This window comes from Jaculus jaculus, chromosome 6 (assembly GCF_020740685.1).
Source record: "Jaculus jaculus isolate mJacJac1 chromosome 6, mJacJac1.mat.Y.cur, whole genome shotgun sequence".
Classification (NCBI taxonomy): domain Eukaryota; kingdom Metazoa; phylum Chordata; class Mammalia; order Rodentia; family Dipodidae; genus Jaculus; species Jaculus jaculus.
In genome coordinates, this window is record NC_059107.1 from 1,073,737 (window position 1) to 1,092,047 (window position 18,311).

At 46.0% G+C, this 18,311-nt stretch overlaps 1 protein-coding gene across 1 annotated transcript in view; it reads right to left on the minus strand.

Annotated features, from left to right (window-relative positions):
• The window catches only part of Rasgef1c (RasGEF domain family member 1C), an 83,425-nt gene that overhangs the window by 3,969 nt on the left and 61,145 nt on the right, over positions 1-18,311 (minus strand). The window contains exons 8-13 of the mRNA XM_045153690.1: positions 17,270-17,359; positions 14,718-14,820; positions 14,197-14,276; positions 14,020-14,115; positions 12,608-12,703; positions 9,397-9,520 (exon numbers count right to left, since the gene is read on the minus strand). Of these exons, the coding sequence (XP_045009625.1) occupies positions 9,397-9,520; positions 12,608-12,703; positions 14,020-14,115; positions 14,197-14,276; positions 14,718-14,820; positions 17,270-17,359 (589 nt within the window). The remainder of the gene's footprint in view (positions 1-9,396; positions 9,521-12,607; positions 12,704-14,019; positions 14,116-14,196; positions 14,277-14,717; positions 14,821-17,269; positions 17,360-18,311) is intronic.

Genomic DNA, 18,311 nt, shown 5'->3' on the forward strand with positions numbered 1-18,311 from the left:
TGTATCCTTAGACTTTGCAAGCAAACGCCTTACCCACTGAGCCATCTCTACAGCCCAAGATGCTTTTTTTTTTTTTTTCTTCTTCCTGAAGTAAGGTCTTGCTCTAGGTCAGGCTGACCTGGAATTCATTATGTAGTTTCCAGGTGGCTTCAAACTAATGACAATCTTCCGAACTAGGTCTCCCAAATGTTGAGATTAAAGGTGTGCACTACCATGCCCAGCCCCCAAGATGCATTTTTAAAAAATTTTATTTTAGTGAGACAGAGAGAGAGAGAGAAATACAGATAGAGAATTGGTATGCCAGGGCCTCCAGCCACTAAAATCCAACTCCAGATGCTTGCACCACCTAGTGGGCATGTGAGATCATGCACTTGCTTCACTTTTTTGCATCTGGCTAAGGTGGGATGTGGAGAAATATGGCCCTTAGGCTTCATAGGCAAGCGCCTTAACCAGTCAGCCATTTCTTCAAGATGCATTTTTAAAAAATATATTTTATTTATTTAATTATTTGAGAGAGAGAGACAGACAGATAAAGAGAGGTAGGTAGAGAATGGGCACGCCAGGATCTCTAACCACAGCAAACAAACTCCAGATGTATGTGTCACCTTGTGCATTTGGTTTCACATGGGCACTGAGGAATTTAACCAGGGTTGTTTGGCTTCGCAGGCAAATGTCTTAACTGCTAAGCCATCTCTCTAGCCCCCAAGATGCATTTTTGATTTATGATATTTCCAACATAAGAGGTTTATTGGGATACACCTTCATTATATATTGAGGTGCACCTGGATAGTATGTCATATGCCAGTATATTGACAGCTAGCACATCATAAATACAGAAATTTACATGACTACCAAGGGACCCCTCCCAAGCCACACCTACTTCCTCTATCATCCCACCCTCCTCTCCATATCTACTTCTTCCATCACCCCACCCTCACCTCCCTCTCCACTTCTACTTCCTCCATCACCTCACCCTCACCTGATTCTCCTCTTCTACTTCTTCCATCACCTCACCCTCACCTCTTTCTCCACACCTACTTCCTCTATCACCCAACCTCACCTCCCTCTCCTCTTCTATTTCCTTCATCACCCCACCCTCACCTCCCTCTCCACACCTACTTCTTTCATTTCCCTACTCTTCTCACCACATCTACTTCCTCTATCACCCCACCCTCACCTGACTCTCCTCTTCTATTTCCTTCATCACCTCACCCTCACCTCCCTCTCCACACCTACTTCCTCCATCACCCCACCCTTAACTCCCTCTCCACTTCTACTTATTCCATCACCTCACCATCCTTTCCACTTCTATTTCCTTCACCACCCCACCCTTACCTCCCTCTCCACTTCTACTTCCTCCATCACCCCACCCTCCTCTCCACATCTACTTCCTTTATCACCCCACTCTCCTCTCCCTCCACACACCAACTTCCTCCATCACTCCACCCACCCTCCTCTCGCTCTCCATACCTACTACCTTCATTACCTCCCTCTCTTCCTTTCCCCTCCACACCTCCTTCCTCCATCACCCCTCCCTCCTTCCCTCTCCACACCTCCTTCCTCCATCACCCCTCCCTCCTTCCCTCTCCACACCTCCTTCCTCCATCACCCCTCCCTCCTTCCCTCTCCACATCTCCTTCCTCCATCAGCCCTCCCTCCTTCCCTCTCACCTTCTTCCTCCATCACCCCTCCCTCCTTCCCTCTCCTCACCTCCTTCCTCCATCACCCCTCCCTCCTTCCATCTCCTCACCTCCTTCCTCTATCACCCCTCCCTCCTTCCCTCTCCTCACCTCCTTCCTCCATCACCCCTCCCTCCTTCCATCTCCTCACCTCCTTCCTCCATCACCCCTCCCTCCTTCCCTCTCCTCACCTCCTTCCTCCATCACCCCTCCCTCCTTCCATCTCCTCACCTCCTTCCTCCATCACCCCTCCCTCCTTCCCTCTCCTCACCTCCTTCCTCCATCACCCCTCCCTCCTTCCCTCTCCTCACCTCCTTCCTCCATCACCCCTCCCTCCTTCCCTCTCCTCACCTCCTTCCTCCATCACCCCTCCTTCCCTCTCCTCACCTCCTTCCTCCATCACCCCTCCCTCCTTCCCTCTCCTCACCTCCTTCCTCCATCACCCCTCCCTCCTTCCCTCTCCTCACCTCCTTCCTCCATCACCCCTCCCTCCTTCCCTCTCCTCACCTCCTTCCTCCATCACCCCTCCCTCCTTCCCTCTCCTCACCTCCTTCCTCCATCACCCCTCCCTCCTTCCCTCTCCTCACCTCCTTCCTCCATCACCCCTCCCTCCTTCCATCTCCTCACCTCCTTCCTCCATCACCCCTCCTTCCCTCTCCTCACCTCCTTCCTCCATCACCCCTCCCTCCTTCCCTCTCCACATCTCCTTCCTCCATCACCCCTCCCTCCTTCCTTCCCTCTCACCTCCTTCCTCCATCACCCCTCCCTCCTTCCCTCTCCTCACCTCCTTCCTCCATCACCCCTCCCTCCTTCCCTCTCCACACCTCCTTCCTCCATCACCCCTCCCTCCTTCCCTTTCCTCACCTCCTTCCTCCATCACCCCTCCCTCCTTCCCTCTCCACACCTCCTTCCTCCATCACCCCTCCCTCCTTCCCTTTCCTCACCTCCTTTCTCCATCACCCTTCCCTCCTTCCCTCTCCACACCTACTTTCTTCATTCCCCCACCATCTGCTCCCTCTCCACATCTACCTCCTTCATTATCTCACCCTTCTGTTCTCTCCACCTTCCTCTTCTTTCAGTTTTTTTTTGTTTATTTTATTTATTTATTTGAGAGCAACAGAGAGAGAAAAAGGCAGAGAGAGAGAGAGAAAGAATGGGTGCACCAGAGCCTCCAGCCACTGCAAACGAACTCCAGATGTGTGCACCCCCTTGTGCATCTGGCTAACGTGGGTCCTGAGGAATCGAGCCTCGCACCGGAGTTCTTAGGTTTCACAGGCAAGCGCTTAACTGCTAAGCCATCTCTCTAGCCCTCCTTTCATTTTTGTTTTTTGTTGTTGTTTTGTTTTTTTCAAGGCAGGAACTCTATGCAGACTGACCTGGAACTCACTATGTAGCCACAGGCTGGCCTCAAACTCATAGAGATCCTGCCTCAGCCTCCAAATACTGGGACTAATGATCACCCTTCTGGGCCTCCTCTATTCTCTGCTGGGAATTTAACCTGGTGCCTCACACCTGCTAGGCTTCCCTAACCCTACCCCCATCTTAACTCCTGGCAGTCACGAATCTGTTTTTTACTTCTGTCTTCATAACTTCAAGAACATTATGTAAATAGTCATACCTTTTGGGGATATCTGCTGCAGTTGGCTCCTTTTTATAGTTGTACATGGTGGTATATCACAGTTCATTAACTACTCACTCACTGAAGGACAACTGGGTTCTTTTTTGTTTGGGACAGTGGTGAATGAAACTGTTACAAACACTAATGTACAGGTTTTTGTGTGAGCATGGATACTCATTTATTTAGAAAAAATAAATGCCCAGAGTATAATGCTTGGTTCATGCAATATTAATAACATTTAGTTAATTTAAAAAAAATAGCGTTTATTCAGCCTTTTAGTTTAATAGGAAATGCTTTCTCAGTTAGGTTTGGTGGTGCTCTTCTGTAATCCTCCTGGTGAGGCTGAGATAGGAGCATTGTGAGTTTGAGGTCAGCCTGGATTACATAAAAGTTCCTGGACTATTGTGTGAGAATGTTTCAAAAACAAAAACACAGCTAGGTGTGGTGGCACATGCCTCTAGCCCCAGGACTCAGGAGGCTGAAGAAGGAGGATCTCTGAGAGTTCTTGGCCAGGTTGGTACTACAGAGTGAGTTCCAGGTCAGCCTGGGTTAGAATGAGATCCTGCTTTGAAAAACAAAACAAAACACAAACGAACAAACCAAAAACAAACAAACAAACAAACAAACAAACAACAGCCTTAGACATTTCTTAAATTACAGGGTTATATTCCAGCAAACCTCCACAAGGTGAAAAGATTGTAAGGCAAAACTGCATTTAATAAGACAAGCCTGGTGGCCTAGCTATGGGTTGTAGCTTAGTGGTTGAGCATTTGCCTAGCATGGGTGAGGCCCTGGGTTCAAAAACCCCAGTGTTTGAGCCGGGCGAGATGGTGCACGCCTTTAATCCCAGTACTCAGGAGGCAGAAATAAGAGGATTGCTGTGAGTTTGAGGCCATCCTGAGACTCCATAGTGAATTCCAGGTTAGCCTGAGCCAGAGTGAGACCCTACCTTGAAAAACAACAAAGCAAAACAAAACAAAAAAAACAGTGTCACAAACATATATAACCACTGACCATCCCAGCACATACCAGAGGGCTGTTTCCCTCAAGGTTTTCTGGCGTACTAGGAGCTGCAGATAGTGGTGGCTACCCAGTATTTTGAGAAAGAAATAGACGGCACATGGCTTGCCCAGAAAAAGTTCCAAATTCAAAATGTGAAGTAATTTCCATTGAAGGATACTGTTTCTCACACCACTGTAAAGTTGAAAAATTCTGTCAAGCCATCATAAATTGTAAATGTTCTAAAGCTTGAAGATTCCCCTGCTTTTCTTCTTTAAAGTGCTAGAGTTTTACATATTATATCCAAGTCTGAGATCCAGTCTGAGTTAGGTTTTTAAAACAAATACTTTTGGGGGCTGGAGGTGGCTCAGTGGCTAAAGGTACATGCTTGCAAAGCATGATGGTATGAGTTCAGTTCCCCAGTACCCACGTAAAGCCAGATATACAGAGTGGTGTGTGTGTCTGGAGTTCTTTTGCAGTGGCAGAAGGTGACCCTAGTGTGCCTGTTCTACATCTCTCTTCCTATCTCTTCCTCTCTCAAATAAATAAATAAATAAATAAATTGAAAATATGTTGGTGTATACAATGTCAGACTTAAGCAGAGGTCCTTTTTTTTGTTTTGGTTTATGGATGCTTCAGAACTATTTGTTAAAAAGTTAAAAAGCTTCCTTCACTTATTTGCTTATGCACGTTTGTTAAAGACCACTTGGGGCTGTTTCCCAGGGTATGCTCATGCGGGGCAGATAGTGGAGAATATTGGGGAGAACCAGAGTCCATCAGTACATCATGAATGTAGAGCCTACTATGAGATGGGTCACATCCACCTCATTACAGTAGGAAGTCCTTACAGAGAAAGCAGTGACACGAATACTGCTCTCATGGTTAGCACAAGAACGAGTTGCAGGGAGATGGTGAAGATATTGTTGCCGCTCAAACTTCATCAAAACAGAGATCCAGAAAAAGCAACAGACCCCTGTCCTGCCCTCTAAGGAGCAAGAAAGATTATAAGAACCTCAGGGTGGGTGGGCATGCCCGAGGCAAACACAGACTGCGGCCTCTTGGTCTCCATAATGAACACTAATAACCCTCTGTAACAAGACCCTCAGGAGAATTGGGGTGGGTGGGAGGGAGTATAAGAATACAACCTTTTAATCGAAATATCCGTAAATAAAATAAAAACCACTTGGGCACATTGGTGTGGGTCTGTTTCTGGGATTTTGTTCTGTTCCATCCATCTGTATGTCTACCCTTCTCCCAATAACACTCTGTCTTGATTATTATGTGATATCAGCTTCAATATTTTTTTAAATTTATTTGAGAGTGACAGACAGAGAAAGAAAGAGGCAGAGAAGGCAGCGCGCGAGAGAGAATGGGTGCATCAGGGCCTCCAGCCACTGCAAACAAACTCCAGGCACATGCATCACCTTGTGCATCTGGCTTACATGGGTCCTGGGGAATCAAGCCTCGAACTGGGATCCTTAGGCTTCACAGGCAAGTGCTTAACTGCTAAGCCCTCTCTCCAGCCCAGCTTCAATATTTTTGGTTTATTTCAAACATTGTCTTATGTAGACTGGGCTGACCATGAACTTACTATGTACTCCTGTTCTTACCTCCTTTTCACAAGTGTGGGATTATATGGTACCACCATGCCTGGCAATCCTTTTTAAAAACTTGTATGTATGTATGTATGTATGTATGTGTATATGTATGGACATACTAGGGCCTCTTGCCTCTGCAAGTGACACCAGATGTTTTGCGCCATTATTTGTATCCAGCTTACATGGATGGATTGGGAATTGAACCCAGGCCAGCAGTTTTACAAGCCATCTCCCCAGTCCCTGAAAGTTCTTTTTTCAAAACTTTTTCAGCTATTCTATTTCCCTTGCATTTCCTTTTTTTTTTTTTTCTGTGTTATACCTTTTATTTTGAACATTTCACTCAACAAAGTTGATATCCTGGGTACAAGTGATAACACATTCTAAACTAATTCATTTACATTTTTTTTTTCTTTTTGAGGTAGGGTCTCATGCTAGCCCAGGCTGAGCTGGAATTCACTCTGTATTCTCAGGGTGGCCTCAAACTCATGGTGATCCTCCTACCTGTGCCTTCCGAGTGCTGGTATTAAAGGCGTATGCCACCATGCCCGGCGATCCCTTTGCATTTCTATATAAACATCTATGCCCATAGTACAGTCTTGTCTACGCCTTACAGAATAATTTACTGGGATTTTGATAGGAATTGTATTAAAACTGTTCTTAATTTTGGGGAGAATAACTAAATCTTTGCTATGTTAACTTTTTTAAATTAATGAATATCATGTTCCGCCATTTATTCTGATGTATGATTTTAGCATTGTTTAATTTTTAGCACACAACTCATCATATACATGTTTTATTAAATATATACCTAAGTGTTTCATTTTTGAGTATTAGTGTACTATGTAATTTTTAAAAAATTATTTATTTGTGTGTGTATGGTCATGTGTACCATGGTGTGCATATGGAGGTCAGAGAACAACTTGGAGGTGTCTGTTCTCTACCTTCTTTGAAACAGGCCCTCTTGTTGCTTGCTACAAATGAACTGCCAGACTGCAAATGAATGTCAGACTAGCTGGCCTGAGAGCTTGGGATTCTCCAGGCTCCACCTCCAATTGGTGTAGGCATGTGGGAATCACAGATGCATGTACCACTTTGCATCTGGTTTTACCTAAGTGCTTAGGAACTTATCTCTGGCTAACAGGCTTTGCAAGCAGGTGCCTTTAACTGATGAGCCATTTCCACAGCCCATAAGTGCATTATATTTTAAGTTTTCATGTCTGTGTATTTATTGCTAGTGAGGAATGCAATTGACTACTGTGTGTATGTATGTATGTATATATATATATATATATATATATATATATATATATATATATATATATATTATTTTCTGACCTTGCTAAACTCAATTTGTAGTTCTAGGTATTTCGGGATATTCCTTAAGATAAGTATGGTATGAATTTTTCCCTTTATCATCTCTATGTTTTTCCTTTTCTTAAAAGTCTTATAATGATTAGGTCTTTTATCACTGTGTTGAATGAGAGTGGAGAAGAGTTGCTATCCTTGCCTTGTTACTTATTACAGTAAGAAAGCATTTATTCTTTCTTCACTAAATATGTCATGAGCAGATTTTTTGTAGATGCAATAATACAAGTTGACAATTTCCCCTCTATTACTATTTTCTAAGAGTTTTAAAAGCCATTTGTCCATGCTTTTTCTACATTGATTGATGCAATCATGCAATTTTGCTACTTAAAAGAGTAGATAATATCAACTGGTTTTCAAACATACAGTAACTTTGCATGCTTGGAATAAGATCACTTGGTCACATATGATTATTTTCATATACTGCTGAATTATAGTTGCTGTAAGGTCACTTGGTCAGGGGTATTTTCATATGCTGCTAATGCAATTGCTAACATTGGGCTAATGATTTTAGATTTATATTCAGAAGAATACTGGCATATACTTCATTATTCTTTTCCTCTATATTCTGTAATTTTAATATGAGGGTAATAGTAACTACTGTGGTTGAAAGTGTGTGTCACTCTAAAATTCATGGTAAAACTTAATTCCCAACACTACAGTGCTATGAAGTAAGTAGGAGGTGATCAGGCCTCAGAGGACCACCCTCAGGGGATGAGTGCCCATATGAAAGTACCCAAATGAACTCCCTTCTCGAGGAGTGAATTCAGCACTTTTTGGCTTGTTGTATGCAGACACTGTATTTGTCCCTTCCTCCACAGGAGGGTTGCAGCAAGAAGGTACCTTCTGGGAGAAGAGAGAGAAGGCCCTTATCAGGCACCAGCTCTTCTTGTGTGTTTATCTTGGACTTCCTAACCTTGAGAACTGCGAGAACTAATTTTCCATTACTTGTTAATTATCCAGTTTTTGATCTTTTGTTATAGCGGCCAGAACTAAGACTCCATAAAATGAATTGGGAAGTTCCATCATGTTCTACTTGCTGGAAGACATTGTATACAAGTCATATTAATGCTTTAAACATTTGGTGGAAGGCTCTAATGTAACCATCTGGGCCTGGAGATTTAATTATGGGAGTTACAAACTGAACTGTTTACTAGTTATTCAAATTATCCATTTTATGTCAAGAAGTGGCAGTTTGTTTTTTGAAGAATTTCACTATTTTCATCTGAGTTGTCAATTTGCTGTATGTAGATTTATTTGGAGTATTTGTTCTCTTATCTTTTTGTTGTCTTTAGTGATATTCATTTGTGGTGTTAATTTGTGTCTTCTCTTTTTGTCAAGAAGTTCTTAGCTCCATACAGTTACTTTATTGTTCTTTTCAAAAAGCCAGTCTGCTAAAAGTTTCTGGTTCCAAAAACAAAAAGTAAAATGGCAAAGTTGGAAGCGTTCAAAGGCAAATCATGAAAAGTCTTTCCCCTTTAATTATCTCTATTAATAATTACTTATTAACTTATGTCTGGCAAGAAGTGTCCTCTCAGCAGGGCTGTAGGTCCCTCTGCAGCATGCTCACTGTGGGGTAAGGAGCCTGCTGTGTCCCAGGATACGCAGGTAACTTACTTTCTAGAATTTCTCTTTCTGGAAGTAGGGGTTTGTGGGGTCTGCTCACTTAGTAAATTTTCAAGAATCTGTGCCTGACAAATGATTCACTGAGAATGCTTATTTATTGGAGTGGACAGATACTAATGCTTCCTCTTACGTCAGTGCGTGTCATCGCCTCGTCTCCCTGCCATGCACCAGCCACAGAAAGACACAGTGCTCAACCATATCCAAGTGACCACCATCTTCTCTCTACCCAGGGTAGAAAGGAGACCATTCAGGTTTGGAATGCCCAACAGTGTTCCAGTTGCGTCCAGAGGGGAATGTGGCCTCTGAAGGGTCCTTGAGGTCCCAGTCTGCACCCCCTTGGGCCCATTCTATGCTTTTCAGATCAGTCTGCCAGCCCAAAGAACAGAATCTTCTCTGTTCCAACCTGGGCCCAGAGGAGTGTGTTTAGTGCACCCCATCCAGTGTAGGGTCTCTGCATGTCACCACCCAGAAGTCCCATTCCCCGAGTACCAGGGCTGTTGCCCCACCTTACCGTCCTCGCTGAAGATGGGGGCTGTGTACAGGTAGTGAGTGATGCTGGGGTCTTGCTCAAAAGGACATTCCACTTCTTTCCATGTGATGAACTCTCCAACCTGCTTGGCCAGTTCTAGAAATTTCTGCCAGGGTCATAGAGACATAAAATGAAGGCATCTCCCATGAAGGTGAATGGTCTGTCCCAGAAAAGTTCTTTCAGCATCCTGCAGGGATCTTGGGAATTTGAGAACCATGGGACAGTAGGTGACAGTATACCCAAAAAGAACCCTTGGAGTTCTGTGATGATCACCCTGCCACTTCTCCGTTATTTCTTGTGAGCAATCTATAACACCACCACAGGCTCACCAGGGAGAAAGCAGCCATGTTGGCTCATAGCCTTTGACCAAATGTAGCAAGAATGTACATGAGTTTGTTTTACTTTATTTTTGTGATTTCCTTCTATTTATGCTAAGTAATGAATATTCATTGACTTAAAATAAAGCAAATACAGTGCAATAAGTTTACGTAAGCAAAATTTAAGTAAATTCTTTTACGTAAAAGTTTTTAACACTTTGTGTATGTGACATGTGGGCACACACATGCTATGGCATCCACGTGGAGGTCAGAGGACAATCCAGGGTATCAGTCATCATCTTCCATCTTGTTTCTCCATTGCATTCACCAAGCTAGCTGCACAGTGAGCTTCCAGGGTTCTCCTGCCTGCCTCCCAGCTCGCCATAGGTGCCCTGGGCTTACAGACTCACACCACCACGTCCAGCTCTCTGTGGGTTCTGAAGATCTGAGCTCAGGTCCTCATGCTTGTGCAGCAAGTGCATTCATCCACCGAGCCAGATCCTCGGCTTGCAGGTACCACTTTAAATACAAGAACCTTTTAGCATCCACAGGGGGTTGGTTCCAGGATCTCTTTCCTCCAGCCAATACCCAAATCTAGAGATACTCAAGTCTCTTATATAAAATGCATAGCATTTGCATATAACCTATGTACTTTCTCCTGGATGTTTTAAACCATCTCTGGATTCCCTCTAACACCACCAACTGCTAAGCAAATAGCTGTTTCGCTATATTGTTTTGGGAATAGTGATAAGAAAAAGTCTGTGCATCTTTAGTACAGATGTGAATAAAACACATTTTGATTCCTGTTTGGTTGAGTTCATGAAGGCAGAACCAACAGATAAAGGGGGTTGTTTATACATATATTTTATTTTAAAATAGTTTAACTTTCAGAAGAGTTTTAAAACAAATAGCAGCCCAAAGGCTGTGATTGCATGGGAAGGCTGCTGTCTGCCAGCCTCCAACTAACCTTGGTAGTCAGATGTGGACCCCTGCTTGCTTTTTCAACCTGTGGCCATATGAATGAATATCTTGCAGTTTTAACCCTCAGCCCTGATTCTGAGGATTGATTCAAGAAAAGAAAAAGACAGGGGCCCCCACTGCCCAGCTATGTGTCAGATTCACCCATCTCTGGCTGTGAACCCCTATGGTCTCATCCATGTGACTTCCAGCCAGGAATGACCTAAGGGTTCAGCAGCCTCAAACCATATGGTAGGCCAGACATTCCCTTGCTCTGTCAGGTTCAGGGAATCCAAGCAAGTTGAGATGATCTGCTGGGTCTGTACAGAGAGAACCTGCTGCAGGCCAGAGAGTCCAGACATGTGCTGTGGTCCTCATCATCAGAAGACAGTCTTTCTTTGGCAGGCCTCTAGACCCTCTGTGTGGCCATTTATAGAAAGAGGGACTGAGGCTCCTACAGATCAAGTGAGAGGCCCAGGCCTTGGAGCTGGAGGCTGAGTAGGGTTTCATGTCCACTCGTGACGCTCTGGGGTGTGCACTAGGTGGGGCTAGCCCACCAGTGAGAAGGACCCTCTTTTCCCTACAGACAGGAGGGCCCTCTGCTGCCTGCCACGCTCTATCTGTGTGACTATATAACTATAGCTATCTTCTACCATGACCCAGTGTCCCCAGAGCCCACCCGTCCGATCAGCATAAGTATGTGAATGGGCTTATTGTGGGGGTCTGTCTGGAGCAGATGGGCCTGGCCATCTTTGAGGAGCACAGGAGCTTGGATACTAGGACTAGGTGGTGGGTACCCCACCTGCCTCTCTGTGGGAGCTATTGCAGGTGGGCTCCCTCTGCCTGGGAGATCATGGAGGCTTTTGGAAGGACAGGACACTTGAGCTGACAAGGGTGACTAGAGGGAGAAGAAACCTCTCTGCTTCTTCCCACTATGATCTCGGCCTCAAAACTCCTTCCTGCTGCTCAGAATCCCTTATTTGGGGCCTGATCAGGTCACCATGTACTATGTATTTTGCGTGGTCCCTGTTTTAGCACCTTGTCAATTATCACCATGGGTCTAGAAGGCTGCCTTTCTTTCCTTCTTCTTCCTCCTTTTCTTTTCTTTTCTTTTCTTTTCTTTTCTTTTCTTTTCTTTTCTTTTCTTTTCTTTTCTTTTCTTTTCTTTTCTTCTCTTCTCTTCTCTTCTCTTCTCTTCTCTTCTCTCTCTTTTCTTTTCTTTTCTTTTCTTTTCTTTTCTTTTCTGTCTTTTGTGGTGGTGTCTCACTCTAGCCCAGGCTGACTACAAACTCATAGTGATCCTCTACCTCAGCCTCTGAAGTGCTGGGATTAAAGGTGTGTGTGACCACATCCAGCTCAGGGCTGTTTTTCTCACCAATAACATGCTCCAGGCATGGTGGTGCACACCTTTAATCCCAGCACTCGGGAGGCAGAGGTATGAGGATCACCATGAATTTGAGGCCACCCTGAGACTACATAGAAAATTCCAGGTCAGCCTGAGCTAAAGTGAGACCCTACCTCAAAAAAAAAAAAATTCTTGGTGGTGCACGCCTTTAATCCCAGCACTCGGGAGGCAGAGGTAGGAGGTAGGAGGATCGCCGAGAGTTCGAGGCCACCCTGAGACTCCATAGTAAATTCCAGGTCAGCCTGAGCTAGAGTGAGACCCTACCTCAAAAAAACAACAACAACAAAAAAAATTTCTTCCTACTAGTGCCAGGCACAAGGCCCAGTATGGATACATATTGACATATGCATGAGGGATTGAGATACCACCACCCTGAAGTGGCTACAAGCTGCTGAACTCTATTTGTCCCAAGGTCCCCACTAGTCCAACCATCTAGGGGTCAGAAGTCCCATGCTGGGAACTTTTGCTGGCCTGTCTCATTAGTGGCATTGTTCACCAAGGCCTGTGGACTCACCTCAAAGTTGACATGTCCATTGGGAAGGCGATTGGCACAGCTCTCATTCAGGAAGTAGATGTCCTTGATGAGCAGACTGAAGAAGGGAATTACTATCTGGAAGGGAGAGGATGCAGGGGCAGTAATGGCTGGCTCAAGAGGCAGTTCTGCCAGCACACACCTCCCCAGGGGTGTCTGATGCAGCCCTAGGATGCAAAATAACAGAGCAGCTTCCTAAGCTGCTCATTTCAGGGCCTCATGAGTGTTATAAAGTTGCCAATCAACTTTCCTTTACTATGACAAAATACCTGACAAAAGCAACTTAAGGAAGGAAGTGTTTGTTTTGGTTTATAGTCTGTCATGATGGGGAAGTCAACAGTGGCAGGTAGTCATGTTGGGCCCACAGTCAGGAGGCAGAGAGAGATTAATGCAAGCTCCCAGCCCACTTTCTCATTTTTCACTCAGCCCACAGCCCCAGACCATGGAATGGTACACACCCATTCAGGTAAATCTCTCTGGAAGCTCCCACACAGACACACTCAGAGGTATGCTTCTATGGCAATTCTAAATCCCACCAAGCTGACAATCATGTTCAACCATGCAGCAGTTTAAGAGAACAAAATAACTTATTTTGGCTCACACTATTCCCCTCCAAGGCTCAATCCCCAGTGACCTAACTTCCTTCCACTAGGCACCATCTCCTAAAGGTTCTAATAGCACCACAGGCTGGTGACCAAAGTTTTATGTAGTATATGAGCTCTTAGGGGACATTTACATTCTGAACTATACCTAAGGCTAATTAGCATATAATCAGCATACTCTGCAGGAGGTAATGTGCAAACCAAGGAGAAAGGAGTAGTCCCCAAAAACCTTGGGACTTGACAAAGTTTCCTCTCAGTGCTACCAGGCACCGGTGCTGAGCTCCTACTATATACAGTACCATTCTCCCACATGTTGGGGTCTGGTGAAAGATGCACATTTCTTCCATCACCTGTTGGGTGAGGCTGGTAGGACCCACTGTGTTCCCACCCAGAGGTCCACAGACGCAGGCCCTGATTCAAGTGTCTCAGGAGCTGTGGTCACTGTGAGCACACCACTGACACACAGAACAGATGTGAGGACTATGTCTGAAATCTAGTGGGGCCTTGGCCCCTTCCTCTTTTCTTTTTGGCTTCCCCAGCATGAAGTGAGCAGTTTTATCTCACCACGTGCCTCCACCATGATGTGCTACCACAGGCACAAGGCAATAGCTTATGCACGGAAACCTCTAAAATTGTCAGCCAAAACAACCCTTTTCTTTTTATAAGTTGATTATGTCAGGCATTCTGCTCAATGGAAGAAACAACACATGGGTACAACCCACAGGTCTAATGGGGTCTAGAGCAGGGGTAGCTCTGAAGTCTGACTTCTGGCCTATGGGGTCTCTCTCCTACCTTTCCTCGGCTGCTGTGGGCGGTCAGTGAGCGGTGTGCTGCCCCACGCAGGGCTGTCCTGTAGTTGCAGAAATTCCCTGTTGGGTCCATCTGATGCTAGAGGGAGACAGGCAGACATTTGGGCAGCTCTGTCCAGTGACAGTTGGCTACACCCCTTGGCCCAGCAATCTTGTTTACCTCCAGGATGAAAAACTTGGCTGTCTTCACTTTGGCCCAAGTCTTCTTTAGCCTGGAGACAGGGCTCATGTTCATGCCAGCTGGAAGAGGGAGAGCTGGGCTGGGAGAGCTTCTCTCACCTGGACAGTCCCCCTTGCTGCCATGGGGCCTCAGAGCTCCCAGGCCAGGGCTGAGGTTTCAATGGCCTCAGTGTCCCAGCTGAGGGATGTGCACATCTGCCAGCGGTGGTAGGTTTGAATGACTCCGTCCCTATCACACCTCACTCTGGGGCAATACCTGCTTTGGTCCCTTCATTCTCTCTGGCTCTGGAGACACACTGCCAAACCCTTACAGAGCACTCTGAGGTGACTAAACTTGCCTCACAAAGAGCACCTCCTTCAGCCTCTGAAGCAAGGACAAGGGCTGCTGGCTACTCATGCCAACCTCCCTGTGGTTTGAACCCCACCTGCTCAGCTGTGCCCACTCCAACCTCTCTGGAGGTCTTCAAACAGGGAACCCCAGGCCTGGGTCAGGCCACTCACAGATAATGGCCATGAGAGAGTTGAAGTTGCCGATGTTGAAGCACTCCCGGGCCACATCGATGAAGAACTCCATCACCCGAGCTCTCTGCTTCTTCTTGGCTGGCTGGGGACAGGATAGCAGAGCATCAGTGATGACATACTCCTCCCTTGCCTGATCTGACACCCATGCACTCAGCCCTTCTGGCCTTCTCCAAACTTATTTCACAGCTGAGAAGTGTGAGGCCTAGGGTTTTCAGGGCCCTCCACAGCAGAGCCAGCCAATGGTCCACAGATACGGAGGGCAGATGTGGCCAGTAAGCCTCCTGTCAGTCACAGGAATCCCATGCAGCATGGGAGGGGCTCCAAGGTGCCTTCAGGAGCAACTTGACAGCTCTTTCTTAAGGCTTAGCCTCTCCTGAAAGCCAGAAGCATTACTCTTCCCTTTCCTCCCAATACCAAGCTTTCTCTCCCCTCACTGGGGGCCAAACACTCACTGGGCCCTATTCTGTGTGTTGACCCGCCATGACTTCCTAGTGAATGACTATGTGACCATTAAATACCATGTTGGGGACAAGCACTTGAGATTGATAACCTCTCTGGTGGCTCAGAACCAAACTGAGTCATTTCCCCAGGCCATCCTTGGTAGGCTCCTGGGTATGTCCAGATAGGCCTACTGTAGCCCTTACACAGGTGAATCCCAGCTTAGCTGCTGCTCAGTGATGTTCATGTAGGAAGAGGGCTGGATCCACACCACACAGCAGGTTTTGTTTGCCTAACAAACGTGTAGCCATAGACGTTTCTGCCACTAAAAAGCATGCTGTGGTGCCTGCAGAGATATGCCACCAACTCCCCTCAAAGGGAGGTTTTGGCTGCAGAGAGCTACCTTTCAAGGGGTATCACTTACCAGTGATAGTGACTGAGCTGGCAGGCAGGATAAAGGCCAACCACCTCATCTTACAGTGGGTAATATACATCAGTTTTTCCCTCATTGCATAGCTCACTGTCCTTGCTCTCCCTCACAGGTGCTAACCCCTAATGTCTACTGACCTCTGGTTCTAAGCTGTGCCTTAGCACCTGCATTCAGTGAGCCCAGCTGGCCTGGCCAATCTAGACTTGAAGGTGTCTCCTTGCTATAAGGAAGAGATGACAGACAGGGCGTGGCTAGGTGGGACCTCACCTCAGTGACAAGTGTGTTCAGCTCCATGACTCCAGGACTTCCCACTTTCCAGGAGAAACCACTGGCCTGGACTTTTTTTTTTTTTTTTTTTTTTTTTTGCCTTTGCAACTCACTTTTATTGTTTCTTTATAAACTTCCTCTCACATAGAGGAATATATTGTTATAGTCATTAGCTTATCTCTTTGTTTTTAAACTCTATGCTAACAGCAATGGAGCCAAGAGGAGGAAAAACATAAGCTACAATAGAAAGGCACTTAGAACCTGTTAAAATACTGATATCCTAGAATGTGCAACAGACTGACAAGTACACCAGCCCTTCCAAGCCTGGTCTATACCACATCACATGCTGAGCTGTCACTTTCCAGTGCCCTGTTCCTCTGCTCCTGGGCTTGAGTCTCAAACCCAACCCCACCCCATCCCTCAGCCAGGGACGAGAGGCCTGGGACCTGGTGGGGGGGGATTCTTGGGTCCTAGGTAGGCTCAAAGAAAGGAGACCAGCTCCTTTCTACCTTGCTCACAGCCCCTCAAAGGGCTGGGGTCCTAAGCCCAGCAATAGGGCAGGATGGGTCAGAGTGACCCCTCTGGGAAAGAAGGGCAGTCTGGGAAAGGATAGAGTCAGCAGAGCTGCTTAGAGGAGCCATAGGGCTGCAAAGGGCCACTCTGGCAGCTCTCTTGTTCTACAGATGAGAGATGAGGGGCTTAGCCCCTGCGTGGCCTGGATTTTTTATGTGCAATTTCCAAATTCTCAGAGATTGGACCACTTCTACCTCTAAGTCCTGGGCAAGCTAAACGACCCAGCTGCTGGAGGCAAACAGGTCCAGATGAAAGCAGTGGAGTGACTCAGCAAACAGTCTGACTTTCTCTGTGGCCTTAACTGGAGAATCCACCCTGAGCTCTAGAGTAGACCCTTCACTATAGGAAAGAGGTGAACCTGGTGTCCTGCAGAGGAGTCCAGGCCAGCTCTGGCCTTGGAGATGATTGGGGCTTGTTGTAGTTACCTTCTCGTTGCTGGGATAAATAACCTGACCAAAAGTAGCTGATGGGAGGAAACTATTTTGCTTATAGACTCGAGGGGAAGCTTTGTGATGGGTAGGGGAAAGCATGGCATAAGCAGAGGTTGCACATCACCTCCTTACCACCATCAGGTGGAAAATAGCAGCAGAAGAGTGAGCTGAGCTCTAGCAAGGGGCAGCTGGCTATAGAATGGCTAAGCCCATCCCCAGCAATACACCTCCTCCAGCAAGGCTCTACCTCTCCAACTGCCATCTGCTGGGGACCAAGCATTCGGAACACTTAAGTTTATGGGGGACATCTGATTCAAACAACCTCAGGACTCAATATGTCCTTCCAACCCCTGAGTGGCCTCTAGCTGTCACCCTATTTTACTTAAACTCACCATGCAGATTTCAGTTGCCACAAGGTAGCACAACCTGTTGAACCATTTCACGTAAGCTTCAACATTGTTACTCTTGTCATTGAAGCAGGGCTAGAAAAGACGCACAGGCTGAGTCACTTTGTCAAGAATACAGAATCAGGTCATGATCATCATAGATAAGCTGGACACTGGGAAACCTCAATACACTCAGAAACAGCAATGGTTTGATGTGTTCTTCTGGTCTTTCTCCTACACACACAAGCCTTGGGTTCGTCGCCAACATCACAGTGGGGAAAAGACACAGGGGAGGGCTAGAGAGACGCGCAGCATGTACAAGTCCCTGGGCTCCACCTATAGCACAAAAAATAAACAAACACCTAAGGAAACAGAGAAATGAGCCAACAAGAAAAACCTTGGCTCAGTCCATAAAGGTTATCCCCCTAAGAGCACACCAGGTCCCGATGGCTTGCCGGCAGGAGCAGGTGGTTCCAATCTTGCACACAGAAAAGAGAAAAGGGAAAGACCAGGTAAGAATAGTGCAAGAAAGAACAACACAATTAGCTGGGCATGGTGATGCATGCCTTTAATCACAGCGCTTGGGAAGCAGAGTAGGAGGATGGCCATGAGTTCGAGGCCACCCTGAGACTATAGAGTGAATTCCAGGTCAGCCTGAGCCAGAGTAAGACCCTACCTTTAAAACAAAACAAAAATAACAGAATTGACCCTTATTATTCACATATTCTGTGTTTTTTTTTTAAACAAGGTAGGGTCTCACTCTAGCCCAGGCTGACCTGGAATTCACTCTATTGCCTCAGGCTGCCCTTGAACTCATAGCCATCCTCCTACCTCTGAACCCAAGTACTGAGATTAAAGGTGTGCAACACCATTCCTGGCCTATTCACATTTTTTGTATTTCAAATTTGCCTACAGCCTAAATTTTGTTTGTAACTTCATTGCTTATATAATTTTTTCAGTTGTGTGTGCATAAGTGTAGATGGGCAAAATATGTGAGCTGCTCAACTCACGTGAGCATTACCAGCTGAGGTTGAACTGATCAAGCTAT